Below are 25,081 nucleotides of genomic sequence, written 5' to 3' on the forward strand. Positions count from 1 at the left end.
ATAACCAAGCCATTGTCCTCTCCCCAGAGCTGCCTGGAGCCTGAGAGTAATTCACTTAGGTCACATCACCTGCCTTCAGCCCCCAGAGCTCCAGCGATGATGGTTTCAACATAATCCAGTCCATGTGATTTGATCCTTTTGCATAAAGAAATGGTTATTGCTCTTTGTCACCCCCTCAAGTCCACCAAGAAACCACTGAGCTTTTGGAAAGACAGTTGCATCTGTCCAAGAACATGAGAGCATCCCCTTCTTCCCCCCAACCCCATGCTTTAATCTTTCCTGGTGAGCTGGGAGCATGAAAGTCTTGAAAAAAGTCTTGCAGTTGCAAACCCCTCCCCCACCCCCACCCCAGTACGTGGCACAGATCAGTCAGGGGAAAATACGAAGCACTTCTTGACTGCTAACTCTCTGTCAGCTCCTTACCTTCTCACCTGCCTGATATTTGCGTTTTGTTTGGGTGTGAGAAGCTTAGGGAATAAAATTATGACCATTATACAGCTAACCGCTATTTCTGCTTCTGTACCTTCACTTGCTAACCCATGAGGAGATGGAAAAATACCAGCAGACTTTCTATAGACACTCTGTAACTGCACATCCCCCACCCAGAATTGAACCTGACAGAATGACCACTCCCAGACCCCCCACCTGGCTCTGGGTGCAAGAGATAATAACCATCTGGCGCCCCACGGCTTGACAAGGAGACCCCGGCCAATCCGGAGGCGACACATACCCTAGCGGTGCCAACCAAGCAGTTTGAAGAATGACAGCCCTTTGACCTAACCAATAATCTGTTCCCAGCCTTTTCCCGCTCTGTAGTGTGCCAGTCATATTATAGAGTTGCTTTATGATTTTCCCGTGGTATGTGGCGATACTATGATGTATGCTAAGTCCCTGCCTCCCCCAAAATAGTGTATAAAAGGTGTTGTGATCCCGAGCTCGGGACCTCTTAGCGTCACCAATAACGGGTGCACGGAGTTCTGGGTTCGAACTCGTAATAAACGACCCTTGCTGTTTGGCTTTGACTCTGGACTCTGGTGGTTGTCTTTGGGGGGTCTCGGAATTTGGGCATTTCAGGTGGAGTGTATCACTGATCTCCCCAAGTATTTATTGAGCGCCGACTACGTGCTAGGTGTCTCAAGGAGTGATTCACACACACCGACTAGCCCTGGGTTCTGTTAAGGATTTTATCCTTTATCCCAAGGACCACAGAAGTCATGGAGCTGTCAGAAGCAGGGCAGTGATGGGGAAAGTTTGGTCTCAAAAGAATTCTGGTCCGTGGAGAACGGACTACAGGTAGGACAAAACTGGAATCAGGAGGCAGTTAGCAGGTGGTGTGCTAACCCTGGGACAGAGGGGACCAGAGAAGTTTTGCAGAATGGACAGGGGTGTGGCCTGCCCAGATATGTGCAGAATCACAAGTGCACACAATATGCACACACGTCTTGGGGGCTTGGATTTCTCTAGCACAGAAAAAATACTCCCGGAAGAGAAGAAAGAGAACATACAGATGAGAGGATGGGGCCTGCTGCTGGTTTAACTCCAATTCCAGAGTGTTGCTGGGGGGTGTCCTGGTAAGCAACCCCCCCCCCGCCGCCCCCAGCCTCGGCCTCATCCATGGGGGCTGCGTGGCAGCCCATTGGGCAGGGCAAGCATCAAACAGACCAATTTAATTTCCCTTTGACGCAAGGTAATGGAAGAAATTTTCCAGTACCCACTATTTCATACCAAGGAGCTTAATACATGCTATTTCTCCCACTAACAGAACACTGACTTGGGCGGCAGCCACCTCAAGTAACCAGTATTGGCTACTAGAGTCCCTGGTGCACAGGTAGCTGACTGTAAAAACCCTGTTCCCAAGAGCTCTTGGCCCTTCCCAGTTCGACATCACCACCTGGCGGCTGGATCTAGGAATAACCCAACCGTGAGCTCAGAACTTAAGCACTTCTCACAAGTTCCAATGCAAGCTGGGCTGCCAGGCACCGCCTCCTTTTCCTTCTCAGCAGGACGGTGCGTAGTTTCATTTCTCCTTTCCCCCCTGTTTGCTGTTTCTTAGGTGTCAGCTAATCAAAGCTCAGAAAATTGCTACTTCAAAAATACACAGCATCTCCTTTATCCATTCCTTCTTTCCATTCTCTCCTCCTAATACTGTTTCCTCTCTTCCTGAATGGCCCCGTACTTCTGCCTACATAATTGCTGTTAGCTGTTAAAATATTCTGTTCATTATCAGTCATTGGGTTCTGCAGACTTAACACTGACATTGATTAAAAAAACAGCGATTCAAAGTATATTGACATCTTCAATATACTTTGAAGTATATACTGTACCCGTTGGCTAGCACATAAAAGGGTGAGTCGTGGGGCGCCTGGGTGGCTCCATCGATTGTCGGACTCTTGGTTTCAGCTCAGGTCATGATTTCAAGGTCAGGGGATAGAGCCCCTGTCAGGCTCCTTGCTCAGTGCAAGTCGGCTTAAGTTTCTCTCCCTCATCCTTCCTCTACAAGATAAATAAATCTTAAAAAAAAAAAAAAAAAAGTGCCCAGTGGTGGGGTGCCTGAGTGGCTCAGCCAGTTGAGCAGTGGACTCTTGATTTCGGCTCAGGTCATGATCTCAGGGTCATGAGCTCTAGCCTGGCAGTGGGCTCCGCACTCAGCTTGGAATCTGCTTCCCCCTCTCCATTTGTTCCTCCCTCCTGCACATGCTCACTCTCTCTCTCAAATAAATAAAAACATAAAATCTTAAAAATAAAGAAGACACAAATGGTCAATCAACACATGAAAAGAGACTCAATACTATGAGTCATTAGGAAAATAATAATTAAGAGCACAGTGAAAACAACACACCCACTAGGATGGCAAAATCAAGAAGACAGACAATACCCCATAACAAGTGTCAGCGAGCATGAGGAAAGCCTGGAATAGGTTGTACCTGTTGCTGGTGGAAATGTAAAATGATTCAGCTGCTTTGCAGACTGTTTTACACTTTGTCAAAAGGGTAGACAGGGTTATCATATGACCCAGCAATTCCGCTCCTAGATATTTACCTAAGAGAAAAGAAAACATATGTGTAGGCTGTAACTTGTACATGAATGTTCAGCCAGCGTTCTTCATAAGGGCTAACAGGTGGAAATAACCCAAATGCTCATCAACTGAATGAATGGACAAATCATGTCGCACGTCTGTGCAGTGGAGTCTTATTACGCCATGAAAAGAAAGTACAGACACACGTGGATGAGATCATGCCGAGCAGAAGAAACTAAACAACAGAGAACACATATTGTATCATTATTTATGTGATGTGCCTAGAATAGACCATTCCATAAAAACAGAAGCTAGACTAGTGGTTGCCAGGGACTGGGAGGGGGTGGAAAATAAGCAGGGGATTTCTTTTGGGGGGGAGTGTGAATATGTTCTGAAACTAGACAGTGGTGATGATTCTACAACCTCGTGAATACACAAAAAGCCAGCGACTTGTAAGATCTTAGAAACACTGAATTTCATGGTATGGGAATTATATGTCAATGAAGAAAGAAAAAGAAAATTATATTTCAATTAAGAAAAAAAAAAAGATGACAGTCTTTCTGGATTGAAATGAAAAAGCATAGTGGGATGTCCCTGTTCTCCTTTCTGTTTTGTCAATGGTTATTTCTGATTTATTCTGTGCCAGATTCTTCCAGATTGTATGGAGAACACAGAAATGAACCAGAATGGACATGGCTCCCATGGAATATAGAATCCGATAGCAGATTTAAGCTACATTTATAAATATCTACAATATATGGTAAAAAGCGTTATAAGGGAAGTACGTATAATATGAACATGACTTCCAACAGAAGGGATTAGGATAGGTTTCAAAGAGGAGGTAACACTTGAGATGGCCTTTGAAATGTGGGGAGGATCAAGCCTTGGAAGGGCATGGGGAAGGGATTCCAGGAGCAAAGGACAAGGCAAGCAGAGGGTACAGAGAGGTCCTGTCTGGTGGGTTCACAGTGCGGATCAAAGGGGGAAGTGGTTCACTAGAAAGGGGGGTTTGTACCCTTCGGCTCCCTACTATAAAATAAGTAGATCCTGGGGATGTTATACATAGCCTGGTGACTAGAGTTAATAATACTGCATTGCATATTTGAAAGTTACTAAGAGAGTAGATCTTAAGAGTCTTCATCACAAGAAAAACCATTTATTTATAACTCTGTGTGGTGACAGATGTTAACCAAATTCATTATGGTGATCATTTTGCAGTATCTACAGATGTTGAATCATTATGTTGTACACCTGGACCTCGTATGTTACAGGTTCAGTCATGCCTCAAAAGATACTAAAACAAAATAACCTTAAAACAAAGTTTGCTGCCTTATCTCTTCACGGGATCTTCCGCACCATGCCCCCTAACTTCCACTGGCTGGGGTGCAAGAAAAAAGGACGGGCGCCCACCAGCATTTACACTTGGTGCTTATTATCCTTCTGGTCTTCTTCTGACATTTATTGATTGAAAACCATTCCTGCAGCCATCACGATGGCCCCTGGCGACGGAGCAGAAGACAGGAAGGATGAGGTCCCTGGTCCTAGGAGCTTTGGGGCATCAGACACTAAGCAAAAGCATGAATGAAAATACAGTTGTGAAATGTGGTAAGTTCTGTGACGAAAAGAGACAGTTACCCTGGGGAAGAATAAAATGAGCAGCAGGAAGGACCCTCTGAAGAGAAAGTGATCAGTGAGCTCTGATGTGAAGGATAAGATGGAGTTTAGGCAGGTGATAAGAAAAAAAGAAAAAAAAAAAAAAGACCAGTTTTCCATGGGTGGAAACTGGAAGTGTGAAGAGATACCAAAAAGAAGGACAAAGGGACAGAGAGAGTCAGCTGTCAAGTACTCTTGAAATGGCAGAATGGCAGTTACTGGTGGTATTATACACACACACACACACACACACACACACACACAGGCAAGGATGTGAGTGGTAAGGAACACAGCTGTTTCATGTTGAAAACGACCTAACTTTGGTCAGGGAAGCTTGTTTTCTTCTTAACTTCTCAGGGAAAAAAGGTCCCATGTCTGTGTGTTAGATGATGCGATGGCCAACGGGTCTGTGAGCCTTCGATCCCACCAACACGACATTCTGAATGTCATTCCCATGGTTTTAGAAAAATGGCTTACATATCTTGTCTGCTGCCAAACACAAAGACCAAAGAACAAATAAAGGATATGATACCAGCGATCCTTCCCTCCCAGTGGTTCTGACGTTTCGCAGTGAGACTTTGCTAAATGGTCCACCCACACCAATGTGTTTAAACCCCCAGGACTTTAAGTGATGCCTTCTGATTTCTCCCCTGAGAGGAAGCAGTCCTTCAGCAGTAGGCTCCCAAGGAAACAATTTACCTTCAAAATGCGTAAGTGTTTTTAGCTTGCGATATTGATTGGTGTTATAACACTCACTGTCTAAGACAGGAATCCAGGAACATTTCCTTTCCTTATGGTGACGTAGCAAATATCTATGTTTCTGTTCATTTCCTCACCGTAAGGAAATAAAAGTACGGAGAACTCGATAGGTACCTTACCAAAGACTAATGGTGAAACTAAGGTCAGGAAGAATTTTAGAAAATATTAAAGTGAATTCGTCTTGAAAAGCAACTTTGTGCGGGGACAGACAGTGAACAGACTCAGCGCTGTGGTCATTTCATAATACATGTAATGTTGAATCCCTCTTGTATGCCTGCAACTAGTAGGAACATGGTATGTTAACTAGACTTTGTTTCTTTTCTTTTCTTTTCTTTTTTTTTTTTTTCAAAGCAACCCTGAGATATGTGACAGGAACAAATGCCAGTTAGAAACAATTTTCAACTCTCATTTGAGCTGTTCAGCCCAGCATTGAGAGGGCTCTTTCCCAGGGGTTCTCGAGACTCAGTGATGACAGGGTCTCCGGTAGTGTATCTGAGATAACAGCCAGAACATGGCAGAACAGAGACCTGGAAACGACGGAGCACCCATGACACCAATGTCATCGACTTCTTGTTTATATGCTATTCCTCTGTCTCTCAACTTCCATGAGCCTGAGTTGGAATTCCATCCCTCAGGATAGAAAGAGTGCGGATTAAAGCAAGCCACGTGCATTCTCTCTACACCATTGGCCCCGTGAATGGCTTCCTATCAGGCTTTCTGCCTTTTAGTTTCAGGTTTATAACTTCAATTTGGGGTCCTGGTGTAGAGAGAAGACAGATGGGAACAGGGCATAAAAGAAAAAAAGCAGTACTGGGGTCCCTGTCATTATGTACCAGTTCAGTAAGTGTCCAAACAGGCAGGCAGTCTGGACACAAAACTCCTCTTCCAATCCCAACTTCATGACAGAGAGAAGCGACCCCCCACCCCCCCCGCCCGCCCAATACTGCAGTCCCACTCCCGAGTTTGGTGTTGAATCTTTGGGATCATTAGAACACAGTGGTAATCACCTTCTTTCTGTATGAAGCATATTAAATTTAGGTATGATGTAGCAAACCATAATTTATTATCTCATTGTATACCTAGAATCATGCTTGTTGAATTTTAACGTATCTATCCTTATAAAAAGTCCTTTTTAAAATAGTGAATTTATTAATCTTTTACTATGTATGTGCTATGCACTACTTTTCAGGACTGCATTTAAAAAAAAAAGATTTACAATGAAGTACAATAAAATACAGTGAAGATCTTAAGTGTACAGTTTGATAGGTTTTGACACATTTACACTTGTATAATTACCACTCCAATTGAGATGCAGAATATTTCCATGACCCCAGAAAGTTGCCTCATGACTCTTTCCAAAAATCTGGCCCGTGAAACTATTATCCTGATTTCTATCATCATAGATTGGTTTTACCTTTTACTGGAATTACATATAAATAGTTATTTTAGTACACTCTTTTGTGTAAGTACATGAAATTTAAAAAATTCATCCATGTTATGTTTTCTATTAGTAGCTTTTTTTTTGTTGAATATTTCATTGCCTGAATGTATGTAATTTGTTTATTCATTCCCCCGTTGATGAAAATTTGGGTTGTTTCCCATTTTTGGCTATCTTTCTTTTTTCTTTTTCTTTCTAGATAGGTTCCATGCCCTGTGTGGAGCCCAATGTAGGGCTTGAATTCATAGCTCTGAGATAAGACCTGAGCTGAGCTAAGAGTCAGATGCTGAACTGAGCCACCTAGGTGCCCCGGCTTTTGGCCATCTTGAATAAAGTTGATATAAACATTCTGTACAAATCTTTATGTAAACACATGCTTTCATTTTTCTGGGTAAATTCCTAGGAGAGGTATTATTGAATCTTAGGATAGGTCTATGTTTAACTTCTCAAAAAATTTCCCACTAATTCTTTGACTTAATTGTACAATTTTACTTGTACCACCAACAAAGAGTGACATTTTAGGTTCTAGATCAGGACTCAGCAAACTTTGGTTTGCCACCTGCTTTGTATATAATCCATGAGCTAAGAAGGGTTTAAATGGCTAGGGGGAAAAAATCAAAAGAAAAATAATACATCACGATACTTAAAACTCTAGGACATTCAAATTTAAGTGTTTATAAATAAAATTTTATTGGAACACAACAACATTCATGTGTTTCTGTGTGGTCTGTGGCTCCTTTCTTGGTACAATTTAGCCCTGAGCAGCTGCCACAGAGATCCTATGGCCTGCAAAGCAGAACATATTTAACATCTACTCCTTAGAGAGAAAGTTTGCTGAACCCTGTTCTATATCTTGGCCCACATTTGGTATTGCTGGATTTTAAGGCATTCTAGTGGGTATGAATTGCTTTCTGTGATTTTAATTTGCATTTCCTTGATGGCCAGTGATGTTTACTGCCTCTTTTTTTTTTCTTAAGATTTTATTTACTTATTTACTTGACAGAGATCACAAGTAGGCAGAGAGGCAGAGAGAGAGGAGGAAGCAGGCTCCCTGCTGAGCAGAGAGCCCGATGTGGGGCTCGATCCCAGGACCCTGGGATCATGACCTGAGCCGAAAGCAGAGGCTTTAACCCACTGAGCCACCCAGGCGCCCCTGTTTACTGCCTCTTCATGCATCTTCTTTCATGCAATGTCTGCTTCAAGCCTTTTGTCCATTTTAATAGGGCATCTTTTTATTATGTCAGTCTGTAGGATTCCTTTTTATGTTCTGGAAATAAGCACTTTGCACCTGTGCCCTGAGGACATTTCCTTCCAGTGCTCAGCCTCAGCCCAGCACAGGGGTCTCTGTGAGGCTGGCCAAAGTCCATCCGTAGCCCAGGAATTCCCACCAGGTCTGCTGAGGTCCTCCTGCAACAGCTAGCTTCTGGTCTGCCTTGCAGGCTGCTCTACAAATCCCACCACCTTAGCAATTCCAGACCACACTCAGCATCCTTGCCCCACCATACCACGGAGCTCCCCCTTCCTGCACCTGGTGGAAGAAATTCTGCCAGGTAGCACAATCCCATTTTACAGACAAGAAATTAAGTAACTAGAAATTCTTTGCTTAAAGGGAATCAGAACGCTTCTGGGCTGAACTGGAATGTTGTCTAAGCCTTGGTTGTCTTCCCAGGGCCAGAAGGCACGCTGCCTTTAAGTCCTTCAGTAGGTGAATGGATGACAATACCTCCAAACAACGGCATATTCTTAAAAAGCAAGGAGCTATCAAGCCATGAAAAAGCATGGAGGAAACTTAAATGAGTGTTGCAAAGTGAAAGAAGCCGATCTGCAAAGATTACATCATGTGGGATTCTGACTACGTGATATTCTGGGAAAGGCAAACCTATGGTGTATGAATTCGCTAGGGCTGCTCTGAGAAACTACCACTGGTGGAAGGTACTCTTGCAGAAAATTGTCAGTCTCAGCCCTGAACTCACAAATTCACAAGAAAACTCGACCAACTGCTAAGCCATTGACTTGCTGTTCATGATTTCTCACAGGTGCGGTTCTCTATAGGCTCTAAGAATAGCCTAACATGCAAACTAGTACCATCCGCGGGGAGGCCCCACAGGCTCCCCTAGGCCTTGAATGCTGGCCTCCATACACATCCAAATACCTGGGGCCCTTTCTTCTTAATAGTGGCCCTGACATTATGTTCATACAAACCGCAGGGCCTTTGCACTTGCCTCTCCCTATCCTGAGTAGCTATTCTCTATATAGTTTTCCTGGTCCCATCCTTTATCCCCTTCAGGCCTTAGTGCAAATATCCATCTTCTCAATGAAACTTCCTGGCCAACTTATTTAAAATTGCAACCCTGTGCTCATTTAGCAGCCCCTGTGCTCATTAGTTGTCCATTAGCTGCAGCAATGATGGAGCATGGCAGAGGTGCCTCCTGGGCAGGTCCCTGGAAAGAAAAGTTGTTATGGAGTGGGTTGGAGGGGCTCAAATCCTAGGATCCCTTCCTTTTGCGGTTCAGTTTGGCTGCAGGCAACTGGAGGTGCCCTTAGAAAAATCCCATGATTCTGGGCTGTTTCTTTAGATCAGACTTGGACTTTGTCCCCTGTAAGGTGCAGATGTTCCTGGGAAGGGGAACCCATCAGATCCTGCCCTTACACCACAGTGTGAATTGAGGCATGATGGGAATTGGGGCTGGGGGGCAGGAAAGGGCAGTCACCATGCTCTGCTCTGTGTCCTGTGCATCACCTTAATTTTCATTATGGTCCTTCTGGAAAGTACTCTCGTCTTCATGTTATACTGAAGCTAAGGGAGCTCAGAGGTGCTAAGTAACATTCCAGGGTAGGAAGGGCCAGAATTCCAGATAGGTCCTGGCCCTGGATCCTGTTCCAGGGCCTACACAGCACGGGGGCTCTCTGCTAACTGACTTAGCCGCTTTCTCTACGGATGCATGCGGAGGACAGAAAATAGGAAAGGACGATGGCTTTGTCATATGTAAAGGTCAAATTCTGACCCACAGCCTGCAGCACCCAGCCCAGGAAATGAGGCCATTATCTCAAGCAACCTGTCCAGGAAGGCAAACAACAATCCTGTAACAACTGGCCCCAAAGGGCCAGGACTCCAATAGTAACTGACCGCTTCCTTCATTTTTGCCCTCCACCCCAAAGCAGGACCAATTGGGAGAAAAGCAGACAAGTTCTCTTAACCAATCAGGATGCCCTATTTCTAGCTGGCCCGCCTACGTCGTGCCCTCACCAGCAGCAGCCCGCGGGATTATACCCGAGGTCTTTGCTCTTTTAGCACTGAAAAGCCTCCTGGCTCCACTGGCTGTCTTTGAACCCCCAGATCAAGTGATGGTGCCTGACTCTCCCGCTGTCACCAGCTCTGAACGAACAGCCTCTGCTTGCTCTCATTTGGGCGGTCTTCACTGACATCCACAGTGTGCTCTCAGAAGCCACTGAGGGCTGGGTACACGTGGAGGGCTGGGTGCACGCAGCTTGTGGCTGCGTTGGGCCGATAAAATCGTTCTTGGTTAGCGCAAGGGAGCACCACAGGTCAGCGTCTCCCCGTGTTTTGCGAGAAGCGCTGTTCCATCTCAGAGTTCCACAGTGCCCGTGGCTGGAAACTTCAGGGAGGCTGGGATGGGGGTGTCCTTCGCTCTCCTCTCTGTGGCCCCTTCCTGGGAAAGGGGTGCAGGGGAGATGCAGGGAACAGACTGTTTAGTGGAGTACCCGGGGACTGGTGGCTAGACTGGCGTGAAAAAGTCTGTTCACCCCGCAGCTCTTCTCCTTTGGAGCCTGACTAGGTGCGGCTGTGTCCTCCCCTCCCTTAAGAGGGAGCACCGAGGGGACGCCTGGGTGGCTCAATTGGTTGGACGACTGCCTTCGGCTCAGGTCATGATCCCAGAGTCCCGGGGTCTAGTCCCGCATCAGGCTCCCAGCTCCATGGGGAATCTGCTTTGCTCTCTGACCTTCTCCTCGCCCATGCTCTCTCTCACTGTCTCTCTCTCAAATAAATAAATAAAATCTTAAAAAAAAATTATAAAAAAAAAAAAGAACAAAGAGGGAGCATGGAGGAGCAAAGCCCATGCTGGCTGCAGAGGGTCCAGGGCCGGAGACCAGACATTTCCAATTGGACTGGAAACTCTACAGAAAAAAATGACAACTATCTTTGTGGCATCGTTTAGCCCCCATGGAATGATAAGTTTCTCATAATAAAATGTTTTTGGTAATGGACTTAGTCTTTACCTCATTCAATAACTTGATAGGAATAACCGAAATGCCCCATTTAAGAACAGGGTGCTGTAAGGAGAAACTGAAAGAAAAGACTGCTATGAAGAAAGAGGAGGAGAGACAGAAATGCAGGCGTGGAGCCTGAAGACCCCACCTCAGGCCACCTGCCTGGTTCTGGGGACCAGGGCGGGTGCGAGTAAGCGGGCCAGGCAGCTGGTGTTGGCCCCCAGCACAGGGGCTGGCAGGAGCAGGGGCACATTCACGTGGGGTAACCCGTCATCACCACGGGGGTCACTGGCCATCGCCATCCCAGCCTCTTTGAAGTTCCCAGCCCATTCCTCACTGCTCTCACTCTCTGCCTTAAGACCCTGGGCCCCCCGTAGGTCCTGGGTCCGTACTGAGGGTCAGGGCACAGAGGGCCAGGACAAGAGATCCAGTGGAACTAGAGACTCTTCCCCTGCGGTGTCTGATGGGTTTTCCTTGGCACACTGAATTTCTCTGTACAGTGAAAACCTATATAGGATTTAAAAAAATAAAAAAAGAGTAACTCCTAATACACTGTGTGCTCCAGGCTGTGACCCACCGTGTGACCCATGGCCATCCATGGTGTTCAGGCTATTCTGAAGAATGGCTATGCTGTTTTTTCCTTTTTTGGCTTGAGTAACAGGAGTTTTTTTTGGGGGGGGGGTAGGGGGATTATTTATTTATTTGACACAGAGAGAGACACAGCAAGAGAGGGAACGCAAGCAGGGGAGCAGGAGAGGGAGAAGAAAGCTTCCAGATGAGCCGGGAGCCCGATTCGGGGCTCGATCCCAGGACTCTGGGATCATGACCTGAGCAGAAGGCAGACGCTTAGCGACTGAGCCACTCGGGCACCCCGAGCAACAGGAATTTTGAAACCCATCATCTGTTTTCCTAAGTGAACATTTGGCCGCACTTGATTTGAATCAGGGACCATTTGCACTTAGGAGTTTTAGGTCAAGGGAGAGGCTGAGGCTGGAACTAAAGGCCTCCTTGGGCCCCGGCAATGTCCCGGGAAGCTCGCCTCTCTGGGTCCACTTTGGTGGCTTGCTGACACCAGACCACCACTCCCCTCCATCCACAGGTGACCACAGAGCTCCGGCGTCTGTACCTGCGGCGCGAGACCATGGACCCTGACCCCCTGCACCCTGTTACGAGCTGATTATTGTACCCAAGCCCAAATCGGAGAGTTTCCTTCGGAGATAATGCCATTAGATCCGAAGAGGGAAGTGAATCTGAATATTAAATAAACATTCTCCATTAGCCACAGCAAGAGCGTGTCAGACCAACTGCCTCTCTGCCGGCTTTTTGGTTCTATGCAGCACTTAGAAATAGCTGGATGTTCAGCTGTTACATTAAAAAATCATTCTGCAATAAAATGCCAGTTAAAAGAACTTCAGAGATAAAGAATTATGTAACTGTCCTTTATCAGCCCGGAAGGAAACGGATTCAGGAGATGGCTCTCTCTCCCGTCCCCCACAGCGTCTGATTGGCTTTCTTTAGCACCTTGAATTTCTTTGTACAATGAAAACCTATACTAACCAAAGAAAGAGGGGCATCCCTCATGTTACAGGAAGGTCACCTAAGTCAATTACTGCGTCTCTGAACTGAACTTTGAAATCTGGCGCGGATGAAGAGTTTCAATGCAACTATGGAAAATGTGCTGTTTTTTGCTTTTCATTTGTTCTGAGAGGGGCCTTAATGTTCTGTATTCCAACAAACTGCTCAAAATGGGAAAAAAAAAAACAAACAAACAAACCCCAACCCCTTAACTTTATCAACAGAAATATATTCAACAAGTGTATTTTCGCTCTTTCGTGAGAAAGATGTCTGGCAGTGGGACTTGGGGGACCTCCCCTTGCAAGCTCCTTTGTGTTGCCTTGTCCCTCTGTCCTTGGTGCTGTCACATGGGTGCTGGGTTGGGCTGTGTGGTGTGGGTGCTTCATACCTGTGTCTCCTGCAGGAGGCCAGGAGTTTTTGAGGATGATATATGCTGACCCCCGGCAGAACTTGTCTTGGAGCAGGTGCATTAACCGTGATTGAATTAGCAAACCACTAGCCCACGACACAGCACGGACTCCTTTTGAACATACTATTTGCTCTGCTGTCAAACAGCTGTTTGATTTGCAATTTCCACCCCTCTGGGACAAGCTGGCTTTGTTTGGTCTTGTCCTAGGTTTCCTTCTGGGGAAGCTGTGCTCTTATGCCTTGTCTACATCGGCCATTGAGTCTGACCAGCCTCGGAGGGCTCAGCTAGAATGAGGCCCGAGCACTCCCAGGGGATCAGCAACCCCCTTCTCTTTCTGTGTTGGTCCATTCTGTGGGCCCTAACCCGTTTTCGGCGTCTCGCTCTGCTCATTCAGAATGGTGATTTTTTTGATTTCAGTAACTGGCCAACCTCTGATTAATTGTCTTTCCCCTAAAGAAGAAATACGGTCTGGGTCTAAGTTCATCTTATGATTCAGACTCGACCTGATGCCTCTTACAGGAAAGCCACTTGTGGGGAAAGAGAATCAGAAACGCAGGGCTTGGCCTCCCAGCTGGAGCAGCACAGAGATGCAAAATTGTATTCTCACGATGCTTCTAGAAGCTCCCGCGAAACACAGTCGCTTCTCTGCAGTTAAGTTTAAGGTTCCACACTGGAGCTTGGCATTTATTCTTACCATTACGTTCTTTCAAGCTATAAAACAACAGTTCATTAGAATTATGCCGACAAAAATTCCTCACCCACTTCTGTGCACGGAGATGCTGCTGATGCCTGGATCCTGGGTTAGCTATTCCCCTCCCCCTCACACGTTTTAAAACCACTTCTGTGAAAACTTAAAAAAAAAATCTGATGCTGCTGTTAGAATAGTAGTAAATAAACAGTGTCCATTGCTTACATGTGGACAGGTTTTTTTTTTTTTAAGATTTTATTTATTTATTTGACAGAGAGATAGAGAGCACAAGTAGGCAGAGCAGCAGGCAGAGGGAGAGGGAGAAGCAGGCTCACCACTGTATAGAGAGCCCTGATGTTGGACTTGATCCCAGGACTCTGGGGTCATGACCTGAGCCGAAAGCAGCTGCTTAATCGACGGAGCCACCCAGGCGCCCCATCACATGACAGCTCCTGAATTTCATAATGACTATATTCCTTACAAAAAAAAAAAAAAGATAACCTTTCATTGTTTTCTTCATGCCGCTTCAGAGTCAGTCCCCCTTGATGGCGTCTTTCATAAAAGGCAGGGGCTAGTATTGATTTCTGGAGCACTTTGGTGGTTGAAGATCAAAGGAGCCATCTCCTTCCCGTTCCATCCTGCTCTATCCTGCCACTCAAACTTTCTTCATGTTCCCAAACCGCTGGTCCTGTTTGTTCAGCATCCCAGGTCTCTGTGGCGTCCTGGATGCTGAGAATACTTCCGGGTTCTTTCTGCTGCTCTGGGATGCAGAGGAAAACCAGGCTGCCAGGTGTGAACCCCGGGCAGGTTTCAGGATGTTTCTGCAGGGGGTTATGCATCCAGGATCTAGAGTAGCATTATGGACTTATGCACAAACACCAACATTCCCCTAAGCAATTAAGTTCCCACCTTCCTTGGGCTCTCCTGCGAATAACACACCCTAAGGAAGTAGGATGCTTATCATATTTAGGCTTCTATGTTGAACCCTAATAATGGTATCATTAACCCGAGCTGTGTCCATTCACCACATAGCGCATGCACGCGCATACTGCTGATTCTTTTGAGGGCTTCTGTCCTTTTCCTTTGGATTTCTCCTCGGGTGAGACTATGTCCTCTCCCCCTTGGGATGTCCGTATTACCCAGAAAAGCACCTGCCGCATAGTAGGCTCGCAAAGAAATGTGTGTGGTTGGCGGGCAGCTGAAGTGATTCAATGAATAAAGCAACTTTTTCCTTTGTAGCTCAGGGTGAGGGGGAGAATTGCTTTTTGTTTTCCTATAATGCCAATCTGCTCTTCCTGAGTTTTTCCTGGGAGACTCTTTTGCCGTGTTTCACTTCCTGGGAGGGAAAACTCGCTTTTCAGGGGCAGAAAAAATACACTGAGTGAAGGTCAATCCACGGGATGGGGTTGCAGGCGTTCCCTGGGTCTCTTCTGTTAGGATTAAAGAGGAGCTGACCCGGTAGGATGTTTTCATACTTCCTTGTCCTCTGTCAGTCAGCAGCTGTACCCGTGGCCCACACTTCCTTTCTGGCAGCTTGCATCTTCTCTGCTCAGAAGGGCAAATGAAGGGCTGGTGGGGGAGGGTTATGGGCAACAGCCCGTCTTTCTTCAGTGGCATCAGTATGGCCCCTTTTGATAGCAGCAGGATAAGGATGTGGTGCCTGCTTCTGACCAAGACACAGAGATCAGGCAGCCCTACAGAACATACGGAGGGACAGTTTGGAGGGACAGCGCACGGTGGGCTCTTCCCCAGAACTGGGAGGGGCTGGGTGGCAGTGTGAGTCTAAAATCCTTCTTCGGAGGGAAAAACTTACCCCGTGGTACTGCGGATGGAAATGTCTTCAAGTGGTGCTTTTTCTTTTTCTTCTTCTTTTTTTTTAAATTGGTAAACTATAGCTTTCAATAATGGGACATGATCTTCCCTGCTTTGGTCAACTTTTTGGACTTTTTAAGAGGAAGGCCAGAGGCTTGTGGCCCTGAGCTCTTCCTCTTTGGATCCTAAATCAGGGATAAGAATCTTTCTCTTTTCCTATTAAAGGAATTTTAAAAGTATTTAATTTTAATTTTAATTAATTAATTTTTAAAAAAGATTTTATTTATTTATTCGACAGAGAGATCACAAGTAGGCAGAGAGAGGGGGAAACAGGCTCTCTGCTCAGCAGGGAGCCTGCTGAGCAGAGAGCCCCCATATGGGGCTAGTTCCTGGGATCCTGAGATCATGACCTGAGCCAAAGGCAGAGGCTCAACCCACTGAGCCACCCAGGCACCCCTTATTTATTTATTTTTAAAGATTTTATTTATTTATTTGTCAGAGAGAGAGAGAGAGCGTGCGCACAAGCAGGGGGAAGAAGCAGAAGAAGAAGCAGCAGGCCCCCAGCTGAGCACGGAGCCCAATGTGGGACTGAATCCCAGGACCCTGGATTATGACCTGAACTGAAGGCAGTGGCTTAACCCACTGAACCATCCAGGTGCCCCAAGATTTAATTTTTCAGAGCAATTGTAGATTCACAGCAAAGGTGATCAGAGAGTACAGAGATTTCCGACATACTCCCTGCCTTCCTGCAGCCTACCCTGCCACCAACATCCCACACTCTGTATCAACAAAGCCGAACGTTTGTTAGAGTTGATGACCCGACACTGATCTATCTTGATTCCCCAAAGTCCGTAGTTTATATTAGGGCTTACCCATGGTGTTGTATAGCCCATGGGTTTGGACAAATAGATAAAGATGTATACCCACCATTATAGTATCATACAGAGTAGTTTAACTGCCTTACAATTCCTCTGTGCTCTACCTAGTCTTCCTTAGTAAGGGAATTTTAAAACACTAGGGAGCAGTTTTCACTAGATCCCTAAACACGACTGGGTCACTCCTTCCTCTGATGGGTCTGATTCTCCTCTTTTCCAGTTGAAGAGTTTGTTTTGGTTTGAAACCAACTAAACAAAATATCTACATCTTAATAAATTCAGACACGAAGTAAATTATTCTGGGCGCTGTGGGGAAAGGAAGAATCAGGGTTCTTCGTGTATTCCAATCACTTTATTTACGTCGTGGGGTTTTGACAGTCTCTTGGTTCTCGTTCAAGGTCATGAGCGGATCTTAGGTCCTAGTAGATTGGTCTTACCTTTGAAAATGCTTATGCTTGGAAACCTTTCCTCGACTGAATTAGCTAGCGAATTTGCTAGATCTCTTGGTCTCAACTCAACTGAACGATCTGCTTGCTGCTGGCTCACGGACCTGAGCACCAGATGGCAGACTCCTGGCCGGTGCCAAGCCAGCCAGGAACACTTGAGAATGGAAGACCTGATAATCCGTCTCCTGTCTTCTTCCTCTTCAACTGCAGGAGGCAACCACCTGTATCTGCGGTTCCATTTGGATCCTTCTGAGCTGTTCCATTAAGGCCCACTTCGAAAGGTGTGGTCACTGCTCTTTTGCCCCCCACCTCACCCCCAGAAGGGGTTCTGTGACAGCTTCCCCACTCACAAGCCCCGTGGTCTTCAACCTCCTGTACCACCTTTGCATAAACAGCCAAACACAATGGATTCCTTTTTAGTCTTAATCCTTGAACTCCCAGCTGAAATTCCTGGCTCCTCCCTTCCTCCTGAAACTCCTTCTTTCTCGGTTTCTCCCGGGGGTCTGTGTTATTCTTTGTATCTTTCCTTCTCCAACACTCTTCTGAAAGAGGGGGGCTCTGTGTTCTCCTGTCCTGGGCCCTCTTCTCTTCTTACTGTACACATTCTCCCGGGAGAGGGGTCCCCAGGGGGTTACTCCGGTGAGTCTATCTTCGGCTCAGTGGGCCGCGTGGGTTCCAGACCTTCAGTCAACGCCCACCTGCTTCCCCGAGGATGCCCACTGGCTTCTCCCGGTGGCTCACCTTCAAAGCATTGTTCTCCTTCCACTCCACCTGCCTCTTCCTCTTAAATCCTTTATGGTGGGGCATGTCATTGCCATTTTGCCTAAGAGAGAAGACTAAGAGTTCATGGAGAGACTCCTCTCCATGCCTACATTGCACCATCTCCTCGGTCACCAGATTCAGTGGATCCCATTTTGCCTCCGTCCCAATCCTTTCTGGCCCTTCTTTTTTTTTTTTTTTTTTATTTTTTTTTATTTTTTTTTTTTTTTTTAATTTGACAGAGAGAAAGATCACAAGTAGGCAGAGAGGCAGGCAGAGAAAGAGGAGGAAGCAGGCTCCCCGCCGAGCAGAGAGCCCGATGTGAGGCTCGATCCCAGGACCCTGGGATTGTCACCTGAGCCGAAGGCAGCGGCTTAACCCACTGAGCCACCCAGGCGCCCCTTTTCTGGCCCTTCTTTATCATTACTTCGTCGGCCTGTGTTCACCTTCTCGCATCTTGTGACTGGACCACTGCAACTGTCTCCAGCTGGCTATTTGCCGGTTTGGTGCAGTGAAGCCAGACCGCCGGGGTTTGAATCCTGGCTCCGTCCCAGAGAGGCTGGGTGAGCCTGGGATGGGGTTAGCCGTTTTAGGTTGTGTGATCTCATGTGACCTGTGCGTTTACAATTTCGAGTGTGCGTATCACAGAGAGAAGTGGCTCAGCTGAATACAGAATTCAGAGACTGTGACAATCAATGGAGTGTTTACCCTGTGCCAAGCTCTACGCCAAGTCAGTTTACCTACAATTAGTTAATTAGTTCCATTGAATCCTTTCAGTTACCATGAGGCATCGGGATTGGTACCCATGTGGAAACCGGAGCCCAAATTTCGGGCCACAAAGCTGGTAAATGGGCATGCTGGAATTTCAGACCAAGTCTGACTCTGGTGCCTTGTTCCTAACCACCCTGCATCTCCTCGTGGATCATAGGTGTATCCCCAAGTTTTGAGAGTATTCATATAGTCCACTGATGCCTTAACCACAGTAGATGGCATTCAGTTTGAGTCATTTCAGGGCCAGTCCTAATCATCTGTCTGAACAGAGACGGGCTAGCAAGTTGTTATGGACTGAACAGTGTCCCCTCAAAAGTCCTCATGGTGAAGCCATGATCCCCAGTGAGACTATTTGGAGTCAGGGTCTTTAGGAGGTAATTAAGGTTAAATGGGGCCATAAGGGTGGAGCTCTAAGCCAATAGGGTTGGTGTCCTGATAACAAGAGGAAGGGAGACCGTGCACTCTCCTGCTGTGAGAGGCCCCAGGAGAAGCTGGCCATCTGCAAGCCAGAAAGAGAGCCTTCAGCCGACACCGAACCCTACTGGGCCTCGATCCTGGCCTTGCCAGCCTCTGTAAAGTGCGAGGAAATCAATTTCTGTGGCTTGAGCCACCCGTCTGAGGTATTATTACAGCCACGGCTGACTAAAACCCTCGTCAAAGAGAGCAGCTTTGACGGAGGGCTTTGACCTTCCAGTGTGGACAGGTCAGAGAACAGCGTGAATTCCGGGGATGGAATCTGGCTTCTCGTAAACAATGGCCGCCTCGGGCCTATACAATTGTAGTTCATAGATGATACAATAAAATGACACACAGTTGTGAGGAAAATGCCACGCTGGCTCGGCCTCCCCCTCCAGGGCTGTGAGGAAGTGTGAAGCTTTCCTGTCTTCAGGAGAGTGAAGGCATAGCCAGAGTATGTGGGATTTCCACTGGCTTAAAAGCCACGGTGCTACAGGAGGCTGGGACAAAGCGGGGCAGCGACTCGATGAAGCTGGGCCCCAGGTGTCCTCACAGCTTGAGTGTAGCTCACAACTCAGAAACTGCTGTCTTGGCCACCGTACGCTTTACCACAGGTTAAGTAAAACAAAACAAAACAAAACAAACAAAAAGAAACCCCCCAAAACCCCGACATTTATTTTGAAAAAAACAAGTGATCAAAACCCCACAGAGAAGAACATTCCATGTTCCATGAGCTTGTCATGGCACCAAGCACCTCCTCTTGAAGCAACTCCAGACACAGACAGGTCATTCTGGTTTATACTAAGAGCCAAATGCAGAGGAAAAGCAGCAAATGTCCCAGAGAGATTGCTTCCCTCTTGAAAGATGTTTTCCTGGCAGGGAAGTGGCAATCACACAAAAATATAACAGGAAGTAATGGAATAAAGTAAATAAAAAAAAATACCACAAATCCTACCCACGATGGAGAATTTTTAAATTGACTAATAGTCTGGAAAAGAATAGCATCAAATGAACGGTTAGGGGGTCCGTGAGCACTCTTCCCCCACAGGAACGTGGTGAACAGGGAAGTCACATCACAGTTAACAAAAGATGTGGAAGAAAAATCAGGGACAACCACTATGTTATAACTCCGGGAGCTCAGTGGTAGACAGATTTGCTCAAAGAACGGCGAATGCAGCTTTGCTTGCTACAGGTGTTTGGACAGATGAGCTCTTCTGATCCCACACCCAGTTTTGTCAGCTGGGCTTTTACTGGGTGTAGACGCAGGGCGGCTGTAGTTGGCGCCCGGAGGTCTGTGCTGCTTGGGACAGACATCAGAGGTAAGAACTGGTGGCCTGTGGACTGCATCAGGCACAGAGAGCGTGTTTTATTAACTTGAGCCAACGCTTAAAAATAAGCGGGTGTCAGATGAAGACGGCCATTTCCACCTTGTTCTGGAAATTCAGAAGACCTGGCAACACTGGGGTTGCGTTCTCACTGGTCAAAGACATGTTGAAACTAGGACACAACTGTCCCTTTCAGACAAGGGCACATGCTCTCTCTCTGAAACCTCCTCCTGAATTGTGCCCCCACCCCGCCACCCCCCATTCATAAGTTGAAGCCTTAACCCCCAAAGTGACCGCATTTGGAGACATGGCCTTTTAAGGGGGCTATTAAAGTTAAATGAGGTCATAAGGCTGGGTTCCTAATCTGATTTTCCCCCTTCCCTCATGCGCATGCCAAGGCGTACAGAGGAAAGGCCATGGGAGGACCGGCAAGAAGGCGGCCATCGGCAAGCCGGGAAAAGAGGCCTTCCCTGTGACCCGCCTTACACACTGGTCATCTGCCCCCTTCTCTGAGACCATTCCCTCCCCATTCCTGCTACACTGCTCTAGCTCTGACTCCAGGAGCCCTTCAGGACCTGTGGCCTTTTAACTGGAACGTCCATCCTATCTGCACCTCACCTCTGTTCTCCCTTTAAATCCAGCCACTCCATGCCTGAAAGAAGGCCCCATCCAAGAGTTAGAACAGAACCACAACGGTCTTGCAGTTGGCCCTCAAGGTCACAGTGGTTCCCAGACTCTTGCAGTCCTAGTACCATGTGGGGTACTAAGTCCTGTGCAGGAAACAAAGCTCAGGCCATCGGGATAGACCCGGGGGGGTGTCAGCAGGCAGCAAAGGACCCAGAGATCATGTGGGCTATAATAAAATGCCATGCAAGAAGTGCAAATGGAATTCAGTAGGGACGCAAGGGAGTTACACATTTATTCCCATAGGAGGACTGGGCGTGTCTCCGGGAGGACATCATCACGGAAGATGGGACAACCTCAGACCGGTGGGCATGGAGTATGGAAGGGGCCTAAAGTGCATGCGTCCTTCCTGAGCCTGTGAGCTCTCCAATGCTAGAAGAGCTCTCCAATTCTAGAAGAAGGAAGGGAAAGGGATCAGTAAGCCAGATAAATGCCTGCTCAAAACATAATGGCGGCAGAAGCAAACATCTGAGGGCATGAATGGTCAGTAAATGGTACTTTGGTTCAAAGATTTCCAGCTAAATCCACTCTCTATCCTAACAAAACCAAGAGCCTTTCTCAGTTTAATTCAAATCTATACAAAATCCGATAAACGATGTCATCCTGACACAACAGTGTGTGTTTTCATGTTGACATCACTGGATGAAAGATATAATATACTTTATCCCCAAAGAGTGAGTCATTTGAGTCAATGTCATTTCCAATACGATGTTGATACACAAGCTCTATCAGGCTCTAAGATAATGTCTTTAACAAGGGTAGTCATTCAACATATGCACCAGAGGCGGGCTCCTTAGAGAACACCATTCCCTTCTTCAGAGATTATCTCCCAGTTCCCTTTCAAAGAATCATGAGCTTATTAATTTTTACATATTTCAAGCATGTTCTGCTTCACATATCCTTTCATTTAAAAAGAATTTCTGTTCAACTCTACCATCACACTGTAACAGTATTGCATGGCCGTAACTCTAGATCTTCTTTATTTTATTCTTCGTTTATTTCTTGAGACCGCAATCCTCTCCTTTTTGAGCTCTATTAATCTGAAGCACTTAACATTTTTGACTTGAGTAATTTCAAATTAGTTTCTTACAGAAAACTAAGTGGGTAGGAGTGTACTCTGAGCACTTGCATTCCTGAAGATCCCAGACAGAAGTAATGGTTTAATGGTATGAAATTCTAAGATTACAAGTCTCTATTTTCAGACCCCTGGAAACATGGCTCTGTCATAGGGTAGATGTGAGTACTGTAGATGAAAACTATTTCTGATCTGGTCCTCTTCCCTTTTCAGGTAAACTGCTTGCTTATTTTATTTTTTTCTTCTTTGTTTCTCCCCTCCCCAGTTTCCCCTTATCTTAGAATTCAGCAGTTGGGTTTGTGTTGTTCTAGTTATTCATTCTTGCTGTAAGTGAACTCCTCTAACTGATGACTTATTTGGTTCTCGAAATTTTAAAACAAAAGCCACCTTTACTTACAACCAGGTATCTTACTCAGGTCACGGGGATTGGTTCCTTTCCTTTGCATGGCAGAGCAGAGAGGCAAACAGTTCTTTTTTCCTAATATGTTACAAAATTTGGGTCAAAGCCCACGTATTAAATTTGTTGTTGTTGTTTGTCTTAAACTTTAAAAGGCAACAAGCAACATCAGGAATTCATGATTTTATTTATTTACATTTCATTTATTTATTTATTTATTAAGATTCTACAGTAGAGTGTATACAAAATGCTTTCTGGGCGTTAACTTGGAGAAGCCTTGCTGCCATGCTCGTTACAGCGAAAGCTCGGAGAAAAATCCTAGCAAACCATGTTGTAGTTTGTTCCCTTTAAAACGCTGGTGATTTGGCACCCACTGCTTCGCAGGCCCTTAGCACCACGCGCAGCTCTTGGGGGAGCCTGCCACGCTACTCTGCTTCTGGTTCTGAAAGGGAAGCGTATGTTCTGGGAGCCCCGGGGTTGAAATTACTCAATGAAAAAGAAGTGCCATGTCTCCAGCGGTTGAAGTCACTTCTCCAAAGGGACCAAGCCACACCCACCGACCGCTCTGCCCGCATTCTGCGACTGGAATGAAAGCTTTGTGGTCGCGCTAAGAGGTCTTCCAGCCTCCTGCCATTTGCGTTCCTAAAACCTAAGTGCCGAACGACTACACCGTTTCAGGAAATGAGATGCTCGCGTTAGCCATCCCTGTGGATTACAGACTGGGGGAGGAAATCAATCGAGGGGGGCGGAAATTCCCAGAGAAGCTCATTAATTAGTAACAAATGGACAACTGGCCAAAATCACAAGGCGCGGAAAGCAGCAATATCACACGGAAAGGGGTTCTGGGCCACATCACAAAAGTAAATATTGTCCGTGTAAAAATCAACGCGGCGACGATTTTCGCCTGCCCCACCTCCCCGAGCACACTTCTGCGACCGCGGCCCACCCGGCGCGGAACCAGAGGGGCCCCCGCGCCCGGGGCGGGGCGGGGCGCGCGCCGACGGCACCTACCCAGCAGTAGCAGCCGGTGCGTCTGCTGCAGGTCGCGCTTCTGCTCGCGGAGCATGCGGTCGATGCTCCTGCTGACCTTCTTCGCCTCGCGCTCGGCCTCGCGCTCCTCGGCTCGCAGCTGCTCCGGACGCCGCCGCCGCTCCTTCTTCGGGGCGGCTTTGGGCCGCGTACACGCCGGGCTCCCGCCGGCGCCCCGAGGGAGCGGGGTCCGGACCGCGTCTCCCCCGACCGCCGCCGGGGCCCGGGCGGGGGTCGGGGCCGGGGCCGGGCCGGGCCGCACGTCTTCCGCAGGCGCTTCCGAGGCGGCGCGGGAGACGTCCTCCGGATCCCCGAAGAGCAGCGGTCGTAGACTGTAGCACAGACCCATGTGGACGCCGGGGTGCTGGGGGTGGGGGGCTCAGGCCGGGGCCCCGGCGGAGGGGCGGGAGGGGGCTACACCCGGACCCGGCGCGGCGCTGCCGCCCGCAGGCTGCGGGCTGGGGGTGCGGCAGGCCCGGGCTGGGAGCCGCGGCCCCTCACAGTCCCAGAGGGCCATTTTGCATTTTCCGCTGGGTGCAGGGGGTGGCGGCCGCCTGGGCTGGAGATCACCTGATAACGCGGCGAGCGGGCCGCGCCGACGGGCCTCCGCGAGCCCGGCCCCCGTTACCGTAAATACCGCCTCCCCGGCTGTCCCCCGTTACCGTAAAAACCGCTGCCGGGTCCGGCCCCCCTTTACCGTAAATACCGCCGCTAGGGCCGGCCCTCGTTACCGTAAATACTGCAGCCTGGGTGGTTCCGTTGCAAATACCACCGCAGGCACCACTCTGGTTACGGTAAATATAGCCGCCTGGCCCGACCCCCAAGACAGTAGGCACCGCCTCGCGTTTGAGTCTTCGATACCGTAAATACGGTTGCCCGAGCCGGCCAGTGCCGCAGTGGCGGTGGTGGTGCCGTCACCACCCAGAGCTGCCATTGCAGCGCTCGAAAAACACACTGGCTTTGATCTGGGACAGTGGTGAATAAGAGCGGGAAGCCAGACAAAAGGCTGGAGGTGCTAGCTTTCAGATCTCGAATTGCCGGGTGTATTACCTGCAGAGATCACCTTGCCTCTTTTTCATTTACACACACCCACACATCGGCACACTTTTCATTCTTACCTTACTTCTTTTATGCCTTTGATCTCGAAAAAATCTCCAAATCCGGAGGTCCATGACATCATTTAAAAAATTACACTTACTAGAATATTGAAAAGGAGAACATGTCATTGTCATCTACTATATTATATTTGCTAAAACAAATACATGGAATTGCACTCTGTATCCTTTTTTTAAATCCACAGTATAGGGCGGAGAGGAGCAGAGGCTATTCAGGCCAAGTGCCCTTTCTCCAGGCCTCCTTTGGATACAACCCCACCAGAGATCTCGACTGTCTCTACTATTTCCCACATAGTATCCATCGTCTTAGAGAGGAACTGCTGAAAATTTCCATAGTTTTTAAGAACTCTGCTCTAACACGTGTTCCTTAATTTCTACCAAATGACATGAAATATGATAAATATATCTAATGTAAATCCCATTAAAAGCAGCAGATTGGCCTGTTTCATGCAAGGCCTGCTAACAAGGGTACACTGTACCCACTGGCACTTGGTTGTAAATACTACATTTGATTAAATATTTAACTTTTTTTGAAAGAGAACTTTTTATTACTTTTACATACAGAAAAT

The 25,081-nt window shown here is 47.3% G+C and overlaps 1 protein-coding gene across 1 annotated transcript in view; it reads right to left on the minus strand.

Annotated features, from left to right (window-relative positions):
• GNAL (G protein subunit alpha L) overlaps positions 1-24,078 on the minus strand; it is a 143,652-nt gene extending 119,574 nt beyond the window's left edge. Inside the window, exon 1 of the mRNA XM_059409166.1 lies at positions 23,380-24,078. Coding sequence (XP_059265149.1) covers positions 23,380-23,746 — 367 coding nt within the window. The 5' untranslated portion in view covers positions 23,747-24,078. The remainder of the gene's footprint in view (positions 1-23,379) is intronic.
• Between the last annotated feature and the right edge of the window lie 1,003 nt (positions 24,079-25,081).

This window comes from Mustela nigripes, chromosome 8 (genome assembly GCF_022355385.1).
Source record: "Mustela nigripes isolate SB6536 chromosome 8, MUSNIG.SB6536, whole genome shotgun sequence".
In the NCBI taxonomy this organism is placed as follows: domain Eukaryota; kingdom Metazoa; phylum Chordata; class Mammalia; order Carnivora; family Mustelidae; genus Mustela; species Mustela nigripes.